Source organism: Toxotes jaculatrix, chromosome 2 (assembly GCF_017976425.1).
Source record: "Toxotes jaculatrix isolate fToxJac2 chromosome 2, fToxJac2.pri, whole genome shotgun sequence".
Taxonomy (NCBI): Eukaryota; Metazoa; Chordata; class Actinopteri; family Toxotidae; genus Toxotes; species Toxotes jaculatrix.
This window is the reverse complement of record NC_054395.1, coordinates 22,088,284-22,103,012: the sequence shown is the minus strand read 5'-3', so window position 1 is coordinate 22,103,012 and position 14,729 is coordinate 22,088,284. Positions and strand designations below refer to the sequence as shown.

Sequence of the window (14,729 nt, the reverse complement as noted above, 5' to 3'; positions counted from 1 at the left end):
ATGGGTGAAATTGCCACCCTGGGTATCATAGCACCACAGATATTTGTAGCCGGTATGGTTTTTACAATGTGTCTGAGTATCTGTGCGTTACATTAAGCTTGGATGTTTGGTGTCTGTGCAAGAGTGTGTGTGTTGAACATGTCACCACCAGCTGTCGTGCCTCAGGTTCTCCTGGACACACTGGTTAGTGCTGCTTCTTGTCGACTGTTAAGCCTTAATTACAAATAAAAAAGCCATGAACAAGATCTAATCTGTTCTTTGCTGCTGACTGTGGACTTTCACAATAAAAGATAAATCTTACGAATATTCATCACCAGTATTAATAGTCAGTTGATCATCTAATTAATCAACTAAGAGTGTGTCAGCGCTCCTGAGGAGGAATATCATGGAGTCCAGTGTTAGAGTACTGTTCTCACTGTTCTCAGGTCCTGTACATTGTCATAGATATGTACCATTACATCTGTAGATGCTGTGTTTCTCGGATGTAAGGATTTGCCACTTTCCTGTGACTGTAAATGGAAAATATTTGTGTTTTTGATTGTATTTGGACAAGCAATGTGGTTTTAGGGAAAATATGATGGCTGTTTTCCCTATTTTTTGACTTTGTACAGAATAAAACATTCATTGATTAATTAAAGTAATAAAGCACGGATCAATATTTTCATTACGTGCAATAATGATACTGCCAGATATTTGCAGACACTTACCTGATTCTTAAAACTCAATTCTTGATATCAGCGTTGGCCTCAAAAATCCAGTGTCAGTCACGCCCCAAGACAAAGATGTGATCAGCCGGCAGTTGTCACGGCCATTGCATAAGCAGCATTAGTCTTTTGAGGAGGCGAGTGTGTAATCAGCAATTTTTTTTTCTTTGTCTCTGTGTCAAAGAACTGTTTGTTTGACAGCGCACGCATTTAGTCTGTGACAGGAAAGAGGTTTATAGGAGGTTTGTGTGCCCTAATCCACGTTGGCTAACTCCTGGTCACAATCAACCAGACACACTCATACACTTAAAAACCCATGCAACAAATGTAAGTGCCTTACACTGTGGGCCACTTACAGTTCATTTTGGTCATAAGTGCAGCAGTGACATAATTCTTTGTTTCTGACCTCTTTATTTCCCTGGGTGTGGTGGTGTCTGTCATACATCTCCTCCCCATAGCTTCTCCTTATTTGTTCTCCTTCGTTTTTCTTAGCTCACTCCCTACACACCCAGACAGCAGAGTATGCACTTGGTCATAGACTGATTTTAACAGCATTGCTGTCTTGCTATCACAGTATCTCAGTGGCTTGTCATCTTGTTCTTTTAGGCTCTTCCTTGACGAGGCTGGGTGATAACATGCATACTTTTGCTCTGCTGTCTTCAGCTTTTCCTAGTTTAAAATATTATACTGTGCCACCGTGAGTGCCCATGTGCCAATTAGCACAACTTCACTGTAGAGTGGCCATGCACGGCAGCGTAACACTGAAACAGAGATATCTGAGTGAATGTTACAGCTGCTGGCCAAAGCCTCCTGCAGTCATGACTGATGGGACACAATTCAGCTGCGGGCAGTCTGCTGGCTCATGGCTCGCCCTGCACCAGCTTTTGTTACAGCAGCAGAAGCACTGCAATAGTCATCTGTTATAAAGGATGGGTGCAGAGGGAGGCAGGGTGGCCAAATAAATTAGCATACCTTCTTCAACCTGGCAACCAGGGTTCATGTGTCATCATTCCAAACATCCTCATTGTTGAAATGTCTAAATAAGCAGTGAATAAGACACAGCTGTGTGGATCATTATTATTATCATTGTGACTGACCTTAAGCCTTCATTGCAGTGTTAAAAAGCTAAGGCCTAGTGGCTCTGTGGTTTCAGTGTAGCCGTGTGTGTATCTGTGTGTGAGATAAATGTGTACAGGTTTATCTTTAAATGTGATTATGATTTCAACAGAATCCCATTTTAGTTTTTTTTCCCCAAGTACATCCTGAGGTGAAATATTTTCTTTCTTAATCTCCTTAGCCAAATGTTGTGAACACACATTGAGTATGCTGGGTTTAGCTGTCTAGGTTTCATAGTAGAAGTTGTTGCTTGAATATAAATCCCTGTCACACTATTGTTACTAACTCCAAATGTTGCTAATCTGCTCCTTGTTAACGAAGGATCAGGATGAGGCCAAGTTAATGAGGGAAAGAGGAAATTGTAATTAGGAACACAACGTCATGGAGAAACACCAACCTAACAGTGTGTAATTTAGCTGCCATAATTAGGACTAATGCTGAAACCTGCTATTGCCCTAATGCATTTAGTCCCTGTCTATGGGTGTCATTGGTTCACTGATCTTAGAGATTTGAATATTAGGTAAAAACTGTCTCATCTGTGGGCACTGTGAGAATAAGGAGCTCTACATAAGACAGACTGGATGGTGTCTGTCTTCCACTTTCTTCTTAGCTTTGCCATTAAGATGGTTGCTTGAGTCATTTTATAGATCCATTCAGGCCAATGTCCAAAAAAACATAATGGTCCTAAGGTTTCTTACTAAAGCATAAATCCTGTTATCTTTGCTTTTGTGCTTTTATCCTTTGTGGAACTAGCAGCACTTTTTTGTGTGTGAACTGAAAAGCATTAATCCAAAAATAGTTTACCATTTCAGTGAGGAGTGTACTTTTCTGGGGTTGAAAATAATGATCCAGTCCCAAGTTTTGTTTGAGTCCCAAGTAGTCGATATCGTTTTTGAACATTTATATACAATGACAACCAACACACACAAACAGGTGACAGTACAAACCTTATTTGTTGGAAGTGGGTACCGGCCCATTAATACAAGAGACTGATCAACAGTTTTGATTTTGTTTTTGTTTTTCCCTTATTTATATGAGTATCATGTGATGCTACAACTCAGATTCAAATGTTTTTATGGTCATAATTTATGGTCAGCACTTGTTTATTTTTCATTCATTTGGCCACTAACATTTTACAATAATAAATTCATTTAGTAGAAAGTAGTGACTGTATTTTTGCCTGGTCTAAGCCATACTAAAATCTGTTTGTACCTCTCTAGGCTAAGGGGTTATATAAGATTATTCACACCCTTAATTTGGGGGATGTAATTTCAGGTATGAGATATGAAGAATCCATCTTTGTAAGTGTCATGACTCAGCTTTTTTGCATTTCTAAATCAATTTGTGTGTGAGTGGGTGGTAGTTTGTGTGTGTGTGTGTGTGCGTGTGTGTCATATGTGATGACAGATGGGAGTTAGTGTTAATAATACACTACCTATGAGTTTTCAGCTTTAGAATTTTTTATATAAAGTTTTTTCTGCTTTGAGAACACCATCCACATCTTTGCGTGTGTGTGTTTGTGTGTGGGTGTGGGTGTTTGTGTGTTTTTGTGTGTGGGTGTGGGTGTGGGTGTGGGTGCAGGTCAGTTTGTCACCCTGTTTGCGATATGTCTTTCAGATTGATGCTCCAAAGACGGGGGCCTGCCTCAACACTCTTTCATTGCACAGCTCCCTCCCTACCAGGAGCAGTCTGATTCTATTAGTGGATAATCAGTTGTAGATGCTCATCCTGCTATAGCGCCCTCAATCAAACAAAAAGTGCACTTACTGCAGGAAAAAAATTGGCTGCATCATTCTGTTGTTAGTGAAACAATGTTTTGACTCACCTGTCTGCACACAAGTGTGGCTGCACTGTGTGTATACACACCGTTAGTGTTTGGGATGTTGTTTGAGCTTAACAAGTTGTTTTTGTTTTTTTACGCTTCTATTCGTGGCAGAAATTCCAATTTCAGGGTAAATCCGTTGACACGCTTGCAGAGCTCTCTGCTCTTAGCTTAGTACTTGTGTGTGTTGGAGAGCAGAATCTTCTAGAACTAATTTCTCATGAAGGATGCTCATTGTTTGACAGATTTGTGTTGCATTACTTGTGTTGTCTACACTTGCTGCATGAGTTTGACAGTTGATACCATCTACCAGTGCATACTGTATGTCCTGCAGCATAGGTGACTTCAGTGTAATTCAGAGGCTGAGCCACGGCAGTGTTTATGCTCTCCCCGTAGAGTTACATTATGCATTTCTGATTATTTCAGTAGTTGACAGTGGTACTGGTAGAGCCTTATAAAACCTGTTGCAGACTGGGAACTGTAATTCTCGCAGCTTTGTTGTATCTACCCTCGGATCCTTGGGTAATGTAGCTAAGCTGATAGCCATCTCTCCACACTAAGGGCGCTTTCTTTCTTCGACATGTGACATTAAGCCAAGAACTTGATTTGAACACATAGTTTTGCAATTACATGGTATATTAGGCAGCAAAGTTCCCAGGACTAATATTTTAATCTATTACCTGGTCCCTCCAGAGGCCCTATGTTTTGATACCTCATTCTGATATGTCTGTGCCGCTGTATGAGGTACCAGAGCTGGGGAACTAATAGAGTTCAGCACACAGATGTAGTGGGTGGCAGCAAAGTGGAGCACAGCTTTATAGATTACTTCCTGCTAATGTCACAATCTGTTTTTCTGTCCCTGCTGCCCAGTATGGCTTTCTCTGTGTGTGTGTGTGTGTTTAACCTCGCCTGGGCGGCTCCACACTCTCCTGCAGCCAGCTGAGCGCTTTCTTTGAGCAACTGTACAGCACAGGCTTGATAAGATTCTGAAAACATACATGCACACAAACACTAGATGGTCTGTTTGCAGTACGGATAGTTAGTGTGACGGATTTCAAAGATAATGTAGTAATAATGCGTCACATTCATTAAGAGCTCACATCCGTCACAATAACTATAAAGAAATTAACAAGTCTCAGATGTGGATGCTGCTGTGATAAGCTTTGTCTGGCATGTGGGCATGTATGTATGTCTTGGGAGTGACATTCTTCTAGTGTCTCAGTATGCACGTGGATCTGTGTATCTCGCCATGCTGCGCACAACACCTCTGAGCCTACATGTGGCTTCTGAATTATGCAGAAGCCCCAGTGTCTGCTGAGAGGGAAAACAGAAGCGGGAGAGCATACGGAGGTGTGTGGGGGGAATATGTTTGGGACTTGGGGAACACTCTGTGGTGGGGGTATGGGGTTTATTTAGGTAAAGCAGCAGGATTCCTCGAAGATGAGAGTAGAATTGATGATGGGAGGCAGGAAAAAGAAGGAATAATGTGACGATGAGAAGAGAGCATTACCTAAAGGCAAGAAAGCTCCATTGCTTAAGGGTTAAAATTAACTTTTAGCTGTCTGTCTCATTCCTCGCTGTCTCTCTTTTTAGACCTGTGTTTCAAGTAAACTTCAGTACATGTGCTTCTCCTGTGCTGCAAAGAGCACTTGGGGATAACCTCGCCCAACTTGGGCGGCCCCAGCCCCAGCCTTCCATTGCTCAGCTTGCCTCAGTAAAAAGGGTTCTCTGCAGAACTGAATTATTCATGGGACTTCAGAAGAGTGTGGTGAAAATCCCCACCCCCCACAGTTGCACACAAAACCTGATATGCCACACACACACACAAACACCACGCTTTATCACCCTATCACTCCACTCTTCAACACATTGCATCACAGCACATCTTGCTCCATTGATAATTTTTAGGTTATTCAGGCTGATTTTTGGATTTGTTCTGTTATTCCCTCTCACAGAGAGTTCACAGTGGTTGAATAATTAAATAGATTAGCTCTTGCTAGGTTGTGTTCATTGCATTCCATCGTCACTGTAATCTGTCTCTGTAAGGGGTGGGGTCGTGCTTCTAGTCCATGCTCAGTGCTGAGTGTACGTGTGTTACGTAAATTGTTGCTGTGGTGGAAATCGCAGTAAAGAAACCCTTAGCACTACCTAGAGCTAGGTGCTCTCAGTGTGGGCTCAGCCTTACAGAGAAGTGGAGAGGGAGGGGACTGAGAGGGGGCGATTACCGAAGATGGTTTTCTTTGTGTGTGCGTGGGATGTTTGGTGATGGAGAAGGGAGTGGTTGGTGTTGGGGGTGCAGAAAGAGAGAGAGAGAGAGAGAGACGTATTGCGGATAAGGGGGGAGGGGGAAAAAGAAGAAAAAGGTAGTGGATGAGAGAGTGAACGAGCAAATGAAGGAGATGGAGAAAGATGGAAGAGATCAATGACATGTAACCTTTAGCTGCAGTGTGTTGTGGGTGTGACCATGTTAATGTGTGGGTTCATTCCCCCTGGAGTCATTGTAGCTGTGGTTTGTCACCCTTTTATGTCTCTTTCCGCAGCCTCTATGTTTGATCCATGCAAGATATTTAAGCTGAGTCTTGTTACTGCTTGAAAAAGCCTCTCATGTAGATTCTTCCCACACACACAAAGTACTGACTGTCATCATCTTTGATATACATATGATCCAATTAGAGTTGTGGATATCGCTCAAAAACTGGTGCTAACTTCTCTCTCGCTCACTTTCTTTCCCACTTATTAAAACACACTTGATGCATGAATTTAAAATGTGCAGGGAAGTGCCTCCAAGGTGACGACCTCTTCCATCTGGTAGTTTTTGTGAAGCAAATAGGCTAATAAAAGTATCTGCAGTTAGTTTCATTTTCATATTTCTGTCTTTCTGCTGCATCTGTCCTCTTTCATCTAGGATCGTAAGCTGTCAAAAGTGGAGCGTCAGCGCTTTAAGGAGGAAGCAGAGATGTTGAAGGGTCTTCAGCATCCCAACATTGTCCGTTTCTATGACTTCTGGGAGTCACCCCTTAAAGGGAAGAAGTGCATTGTTCTAGTAACAGAGCTCATGACGTCAGGGACACTAAAAACGTGAGTACTTTCAAAATAACACATTCAAATAAATATATGTGCCATAGAGAGATTTTTACAAAGGTTATAGTGAACCTACCACTTCACCTATTCTTGTAGTTTTCCAGAGAAATGTCTTTGTAACTCATGATTGTCTTGTGATGTGTTTATCCCTCCTTCCTACAGCTATTTAAAGCGTTTCAAGGTAATGAAGCCCAAGGTGCTGAGGAGCTGGTGCAGACAGATCCTGAAAGGCCTCCACTTTCTCCATACCAGGACCCCACCCATAATCCATAGGGACCTCAAATGTGATAACATCTTTATCACTGGACCTACAGGGTCGGTCAAAATAGGGGATTTAGGACTGGCAACACTCAAGGCAGCTTCCTTTGCCAAGAGTGTCATAGGTAGGAGACTTTGAAATGTAACTTTGCAGATTAATGGCCGAGGTAACACAGTAAAAGAGCAAATGACATTAAAAGAGTGGGCATTCTCTCTTTTCAGGCACCCCTGAGTTCATGGCTCCAGAGATGTATGAGGAGCACTACGATGAGGCTGTGGATGTCTACGCCTTTGGCATGTGTATGCTAGAGATGGCCACCTCAGAATACCCCTACTCCGAGTGCCAGAATGCTGCTCAGATCTACCGCAAAGTCACAAGTGTGAGTTCGGATACTGTACAATTTTCCAGCTTGTTTCAGAAATGAGATTTTTAGGGAAATGAGATTTAGCATGCAAAAGGGCAGGGATGTTTTTTTAAAGAAGAAGATCTGCTCTTTCCCCCCCCTTTTTTTCATCTATATAGATCTGCAGCCTTGAATTTCTTGGGTGAAGAATCTAATGAGCCATATGGACTCACAGAGGGAGTCCAAATCTCCTTTGTTTTTAGATAAAGCCTTAAGGCTGTATTCCATTTCAATGAGTGTGCCTCTGCTAGCAAAGCTTACTGCAAACTGTTTTTAGATTAGAGGGTGTCATGATAGACTTCCTGATTTGATGAAGAGTATTGATTTTCCACTCTTGAGACTTGGCAGGGTTGGGATCTGAGAGATGACTCTTTCACCTGCTGTTAAAGAAGCAAAAGGCCTCTGTTCCCATATTAGTGGTTGGGCAGAATCAGTGCAGCTGTCTCTAGATACTGTTCTCTGCGTTGTTAACGTATGCATATCAGAATGCCCTGCAGGGACCACTGTAGGATATTAATAGGAGATTGATCAAAGAGAAACCCTGATAGCTTTATACTGTTCCCTGAGTACATACACCATGCAGCTGCATAATTGGTAGAAATGTTAATCTCGAGGCTGCATATGCATTATCTCTTAGATGAAGAAAGTTTCTGTTTCAAGAATTAGCTCACAAGTTATGTCAAGTCCACACATAATGCTGCATCCAAGGGAGAATGTGAAAAGTGGGCAAGACATTCTGTACTAGACACTGTACAAAAGGTCAGAGCCCTGGGGAAAAAAGTGTAGTTATAAAAAAAAAAAAAAAAATCCACTGTTTTAAAAGGGATGTCAGCTAACTAAAATGTCGATGTCAAACCACTCTTATCACATAATCCACTTGTTCACTCTCCATCCATGTGCTCAGGATGTTCGGAACAGTCAAAATAGCATAGGAATTTTTGCCAGCTGTGTTCTAATTATCGTTTACAAACAAAACAACATCAGGAACCAGGGCAGACTCAAGACAGCTGCTTCTTCTGAAAAATGGAAGAGGAGGAGATGGGTGCTGTAACATGCACGAATCAATGTTAGCACCTACCAGTTAACTCATTGGCTGTGTCTGAGAGTTGAGATGTTGTTTAAGAGGTTGTGCATTAAGCTGTAATCTGGTGAAGAGCTGTGAAGTGAAGTTGACTGTAGTAATAGTTTGAGAGATTTCTTTGGATGATTTTTGTGGTTTTTGGACTCCGTTGCAACTGACCTGGATTCAAGCTGACCACAGCTGCCGTGCTCTTTCAAGGTCGACAAGCCCACAGGCTGTGAGTCTGTGATACTTAAAAGATAAGATTTGGGGTGGAGTGTCACAAAAACATCCCTGTACACTCTTTCCTTTGTTTTTCCTTTGTCATTATTTTTCATCAAGACAGTATCCTTTCAAAGCATGTCCTCAGTGTTTTGTTTATATTCCTTCTTCCTCAGGGAGTGAAGCCAGCCAGCTACAACAAGGTCATGGATCCTGAAATCAAGGAGATTATTGGGGAGTGTATCTGCCAAAAGAAAGAGGAGCGGTGAGTGAATGTCCCCCATCATTGTCCAGTGTCCAGCCAACAGGGCCCACGAGGTGCCCTCTCATCTTTCGTGCCTTGTTTCACCTCCCCTGCTTCATTTCTGTGGCGCTGACAGTTTGGCTCTCAGCGGCACTGCAGTCTCTCTCCATATCTGCAGGGTGTCTTTCATTTCTGTTACATAATGAGTTTGTGTGCAGAGGGGAAAATAACCCTCGATTAGCTTCCAGTGGCTTTTTTTTTTTTTTTTTTTTAATTGAACCATGGCTGGGTTCAGTGCGTGTCTTTGTCCTGGCATCACAGGTAATCTGTGACCATGTATGTATAATTCCTGTGTTAGACAAAGCCAAGATGTCCCTTTACTTTCAACACACCAGAATTCTTGTACCACGGCTAACTATAATGATGCCAATGTTTCCAGGGCTGCAAACCCTCAAAATTACAGATGACTGGCTACAATGTGTGCTGTACACGTTTGTGCCAGAATCTGAGCTTCACCGTTCTTTCTTCCAGGTACACCATCAAGGACTTGTTGAACCATGCTTTCTTTGCTGAGGACACAGGTGTGAGGGTAGAGCTAGCTGAGGAGGACGATGGGAAAAAAGCCTCAATAGCCCTCAAACTGTGGGTGGAGGACCACAAGAAGTTAAAAGGGAAGTACAAGGAGAGTGGTGCCATTGAGTTCACATTTGACCTGGAAAAGGAGGTCCCTGAGGTTGTGGCACAAGAAATGGTAAGTGAATAATTATTCACTCATCTAAAAGTATTTGGAGATAAATCTGGACTTGAAATCGTGTGACTTGTTTTATTTATTTCTTTGTCTTACGTTGTGCTGTCCATCCTAAAATGTGTGACTGTCATGTAGACATAGTTGAAACTTTTCAAAATCCTTTGCATACTTCCGTTTCAACCATAAATAAGTTTAAATCCATGCCAGTTAATACAGTTTGTTATGCCTTGCATGTCTTTGTGGCTTAATGTTCTCTGGCAGTGCCTCATATCTCATCACTGGGGAATGCACTCAAATGCAGATCGCTGGTGATAACTTACTCTACTGTTCCAGGAATACAGTGATTAGGGTTTTTTCCTTTTGCTTACATGGTTTTCTCCAGTGTAGATCATGAGATAAGGTATTCACAGGCCCAGCATAATAATAACCAGGCCCAGAAACAAACAAAGGTTTCTCTGTGAGAGCTGTGATGATACCAACCCCAACAACAATGCCACAAAAATGCCTTTAAAGGTGTAATGGGATTAAGAGAATAGATTTAACATATGATGGAGAATGTAAATGTTGTCATTGTCAGGTTTTGTTCTTAACAGCCTAAAACCGGTTTTGTGGGAAAAAAATGTGGTACACATTATCACGAATACTGGTATCAGACGTTCAGTGAGACTTCTAGAATAATACAGAGAGAATTATGATCGGGTTTGTTCTTTTGGTGGAACTATTCAAAATGTCTCCAAACACACTTTTGAAATTTATCTCTCCAGACAGGCAAGCTGGGGGATATCATTTTTATCGTGTGATGAACATAGATCCCCTTTTTCTTGTCCTTCATTCTTGCTTTTGTGCTAATGATGCCTATTTGCATGTGTAACCATGTTCTCTGTACACTTTGTCTTCATCTTTGTCATTTGCAGATGTAACAGTCCAGACAGTTCTGTTGTGAACAATGAACCAGCTGCTGACAAAGGGAATAGTTCCCCACTGCTCTGATCCCCTTAAAATAGATTTTCTATTCCTTCCTTTTCTTGCTCTTTCTCTCTCCCTCACACACTCCCCTTTTTAATGCGTCCTCTCTTCTCTCACATGCTCAATGCTAAAAATATCTTGGAAGTCATGCTCTTCCCTTTTCTTTGTCAGGTGGAGTCTGGCTTCTTCCATGAGAGTGATGCTAAGACTGTGGGAAAGTCGATCAGGGACCGCGTGGCACTGATCAAATGGAGAAGAGAGAGAACAGTGTCTGCTGCTGCAGTTGCAGTGGATCAGGGTGAAGGAGGACAAAAGGTTCAGGTGACACCGTCTCAGGGCATCTCTGTTGGGGCTGCACATGTGGGACAGCCCCCTTTGCTGGAGCCAGAAGAGCCAGAGGCAGACCAGCACACCAGGCTGTGCAACCTACCAGCCAGTGCCACCTCAGTGACATGTAAGGGATTCTGTTCTACTCCACTCAAAAACACGAGCTGAACCTTTGACTTTCTCTCTCTCTTTCTTTCTTTTTTTTTTTTTTTTTTTAACAAGTGTATGATTTGTGTGTCTCTGCAGCAGACGGCACACTTGACAGTGGCATGGGCTCCACTGTGTACTCAGACTCCCACAGCAGCCAGCAGAGTGTCCTCTACCAGTCCCTGCTGGAGCCTATTACTATGGCAACGCAGCAGGTCTGTATCAGGAGCATACACACCCAAGTGGACCATGTACATTCAGATTTATTAAAATACACACACTTTTGAAAGGAGACACTGCTCACATGGCCTTAATACTTTGCACAGGTGCTGCATCCACACACTGAAAACGAACGTTCATCTGCAGAGTCACCATTTATAAATTTTTTTCTACATGTGCAGATCAGTCTGAATGAACACAGTCATGCACATTACACGCATGTATTTCTCATGTTTATGTGTCTTTGCAAGCGAGTTTGTTTGTCCTCATATAATTTTTTTTGTTTGTTTTTTGGTTATGATCTGTTCATTTTGAGTAACACATGTTTTGCTTTTGGGTTGCTCCTCAATCAGTGTCAGAGCAGTAGGCCTCTTCTGACAGATCGGCCTCACTCCTGTGAAAAGGGTGAAATATGGAGGGCAACGCTGAGCCCAGATCTCAGGATTCGATTGGGAGCTGCAGCCCGGAGAGGAAGTGCGCCTGTGATTGACACTCACAGGGCAAACCACATTGCTCAACTCCATGCCCTCAGTCAGTCTCAGAGATCGATCAGTCCCACACCCACAGTACAAGAGAACCAGTCAGAACTTAGCCCCTCTGAGTTTCACTCAGAGGCTGAGGATGGGTTCACCTCCCAGAGAGGTCTGCCACTGCTGCAGGTCTCCCCTGTCTCCTCACCTTCTGAGTACCGCCGCCTCAGTGACACCAGCATCAGACAGCCATCAGAGGCCAGTGAAAACTTAACACTGCCTGTGCCAAGTGGACGCAGACACTCTGACCTTAGCAGTCTTCTGAGTGTAACCTCTCACCATAACCCCAATTTTACAATGCACAAAAACCACATGTGCCAGGCCTGCCTCTCCTTGCTGCTTTTAAGGTCACGAGAAGGGAGCTACCGCCACCCTTGTGTTGTCATGCCAACACACCACTGTCCATGTGACTTGAGACACTACCCATCCCCTGGTGGGACATTGACCACCCCTGGTTTTGGACGGCTGAAAGGTTCCAGCGATTGCTCTGATTTCTCGCTGCTGCAGAAGTCCCTGTTCAATATAATCAGCCGCAAAACAGCCCCTTGTCACACAACAACACCCACCCAAGCCTCACTGCTGCACCCCTCAGCTGCCCACAGGCCGGCCTGCAGTGATGGTGACAGCTGCCTGAAGAGTCATCTCCTGAATGGCAGTTCAGTTGGGGACCAAGAACCCCTCCCGGTCAGCGAGGATAAATTGTGTTCCAGAGAGCAGCAAGTTACTGGGGCTGTAGGAGTGGTAGGTCACAGTAGCAGACAAGTCGCTCTAGTTTCCCTTATGGGGCCAACACCTGCTTGACTGATTTCTCCCAGCTTGTAGGAGGCATAACATTATTCTGCATGGAGCTGGTCTGATCGCCTGTCCACTGTCTTGCTGCCTGCATAGGCCTCCGGAGCTGACTGTCTTCTTAGAAATCATAAGCTTGTTCTTGTTGAAGGACAAGGGCACAATCTCTAACAGGCCATATTTCCCTGCTGATTAGCCCTAACTAATCCATTCTAGAACTGACCATGATTTCAGTATTTTTCCTTTCTGCTTTACTGGCCCAATGCTACAACTGTGCTTCTTCTTAGCTTGCCTTAGATAGATGTCCCCTGACTGAAGAAGGGGTGGTTGTCTCCTGCTATTTCTCCTTTGTGTCCTTATTTTAGGTCACACCTGTCGCTGCCTGCTAATTGTTGAAACAGATAGATAACCAGTAAAATTCACTCCCAAGAGGGGTCTAACTTGAATTCCTCTACTTTGTTTCCTCAGACCAGTTCCGCAGGTCACCAGAATCAACCATCTGTCCAGGGCCTGCCTTCTTCCAACACAGCAGTGCACACACCGCTGCAGTACCTCCAGCCTGGCCACAGCTACCCTGCTACTCCCTATACCGGGCAACCCAGTGGTGCAACACCAGCTGCAGCTGGCCTTTGTTTAGTCAACATCCAGCATCCAGGCAGCGCTGCAAGCTACGCACCTCCAAGTGTGCAACAGACCCAAGCTGCAGCAAGTATTTCAGCAACAGCTGTGCCACAGCATGTTTCACAGGGCCACCAAGGACCAGGGCATCAACAGCAGCAGGCAACGGCAGCAAGCTCTTTAACTTTTCCTTTGCAAGTCCAACAAACATGCCAGAACTGTGTGGCTCCAACTCGACAACAGGCTCAGTCTACGTCAGGATATCCTACTCAAGTTCAGCAACAGACGACAGCAGCAGCAGCAGCAGCCACCCTGCCAGCACAAAACTACCCTCTGGCATCTGTAGCCCCAGCACCGTGTCATCTTGCACAAGCTCCCAGCGCACTGCAGCACGTCCAATCCACAGTCAAACTGCCAAGTCAGCAGCCTGGTCAGAGCTCCTCCACACCAGCACTTTACAGCCAACAGATGCCCGTTCAGCAAGAGCACCAACAGCCCCTACAGCAAAATACTCAATCCAGTATGCAACAAACACAAAATGCTGGGCAGGCTTATATTCAACCTCAACTCCAGCATAACCAAGATACTGTGCATCCCATACACCAACAAATGGCACAACAGCCTACCCAACAGTCTCAAAGTCTTCAGTCTACTGGTCAGCAACAATTGCATACCCAAACTCTGCAGCAGCGCGGTCAGAAAGCCATGCAAACTGCAGTTCCACAGCAGAGCCAGGATGTGTCCCAGTCTACAGTCCAACAGGTTCAGACCGCAGCTTCTCACCTTCATCCCACAGCAGCCCCAGTTGTGCAAGTTGCAGCCACACCTCAGAATTACCCTGCTTCAGGTCTACCTGATGCCATGTCTCAGAGCTATGCACATACTGCCCTCAATGCGCTGCAGCAACCGACCGCTCCAGCTCAGAGCCAGTACCAGCCTGCACAGTCTACTGCTGCTCCACAGACCTATGGAGGAGCTACCCAGAGCCTTCCACCCTCTTCCCAGCATAGCCAGGCTGCACATATTGCCCAACAGGTGAGTGTTGATGCGGTACAATATAGCTAGGTGGCAATCGTAGTGCCCCAGTTTTGGATTTTATGTTTGTTTCCCTCCTCTGACCTCGTCCTGTTTTCATTTTTCATCAGTTTCAACCCTATCTTTGCATCGCTGCATTCCTGAATCAGGTAGAATGCCTTTGTCTCAACACACTTTGTCACTGTGGGACTCACTGTGGGAGGGACAGAAAATAATGCACTTAAACAAGTTAACGTTGTTACTTAAGGCAGTCCTGTTACTAGTTTTGGTCCTGCTCGTATTATAGTGCCTGGTTTTCATTTGGTGCAGCTGAATTGGAAGCAGCTGTGTTGGTGGACAGTAGGTGAGTGAAAAAAAAAAAATGAACAGCCCAATAAACAGGAGTTTCCTCGGACAAGAGCCAACAGAGAGCTAATGGAAACAGTAATGAAAACAATAA

General features: G+C 44.0%; 1 protein-coding gene across 4 annotated transcripts in view; it reads left to right on the top strand.

Annotated features, from left to right (window-relative positions):
* LOC121189002 (serine/threonine-protein kinase WNK2) overlaps positions 1-14,729 on the top strand; it is a 39,923-nt gene that overhangs the window by 8,915 nt on the left and 16,279 nt on the right. For 2 of the 4 annotated variants that reach the window (XM_041048985.1, XM_041049003.1), the window contains exons 3-12: positions 6,548-6,720; positions 6,886-7,106; positions 7,204-7,361; positions 8,844-8,932; positions 9,443-9,662; positions 10,797-11,079; positions 11,199-11,314; positions 11,672-12,589; positions 13,106-14,290; positions 14,401-14,439. In XM_041048985.1, the coding sequence (XP_040904919.1) occupies positions 6,548-6,720; positions 6,886-7,106; positions 7,204-7,361; positions 8,844-8,932; positions 9,443-9,662; positions 10,797-11,079; positions 11,199-11,314; positions 11,672-12,589; positions 13,106-14,290; positions 14,401-14,439 (3,402 nt within the window). The remainder of the gene's footprint in view (positions 1-6,547; positions 6,721-6,885; positions 7,107-7,203; positions 7,362-8,843; positions 8,933-9,442; positions 9,663-10,796; positions 11,080-11,198; positions 11,315-11,671; positions 12,590-13,105; positions 14,291-14,400; positions 14,440-14,729) is intronic. The other 2 variants (XM_041048994.1, XM_041049011.1) reach the window with 2 other exon arrangements.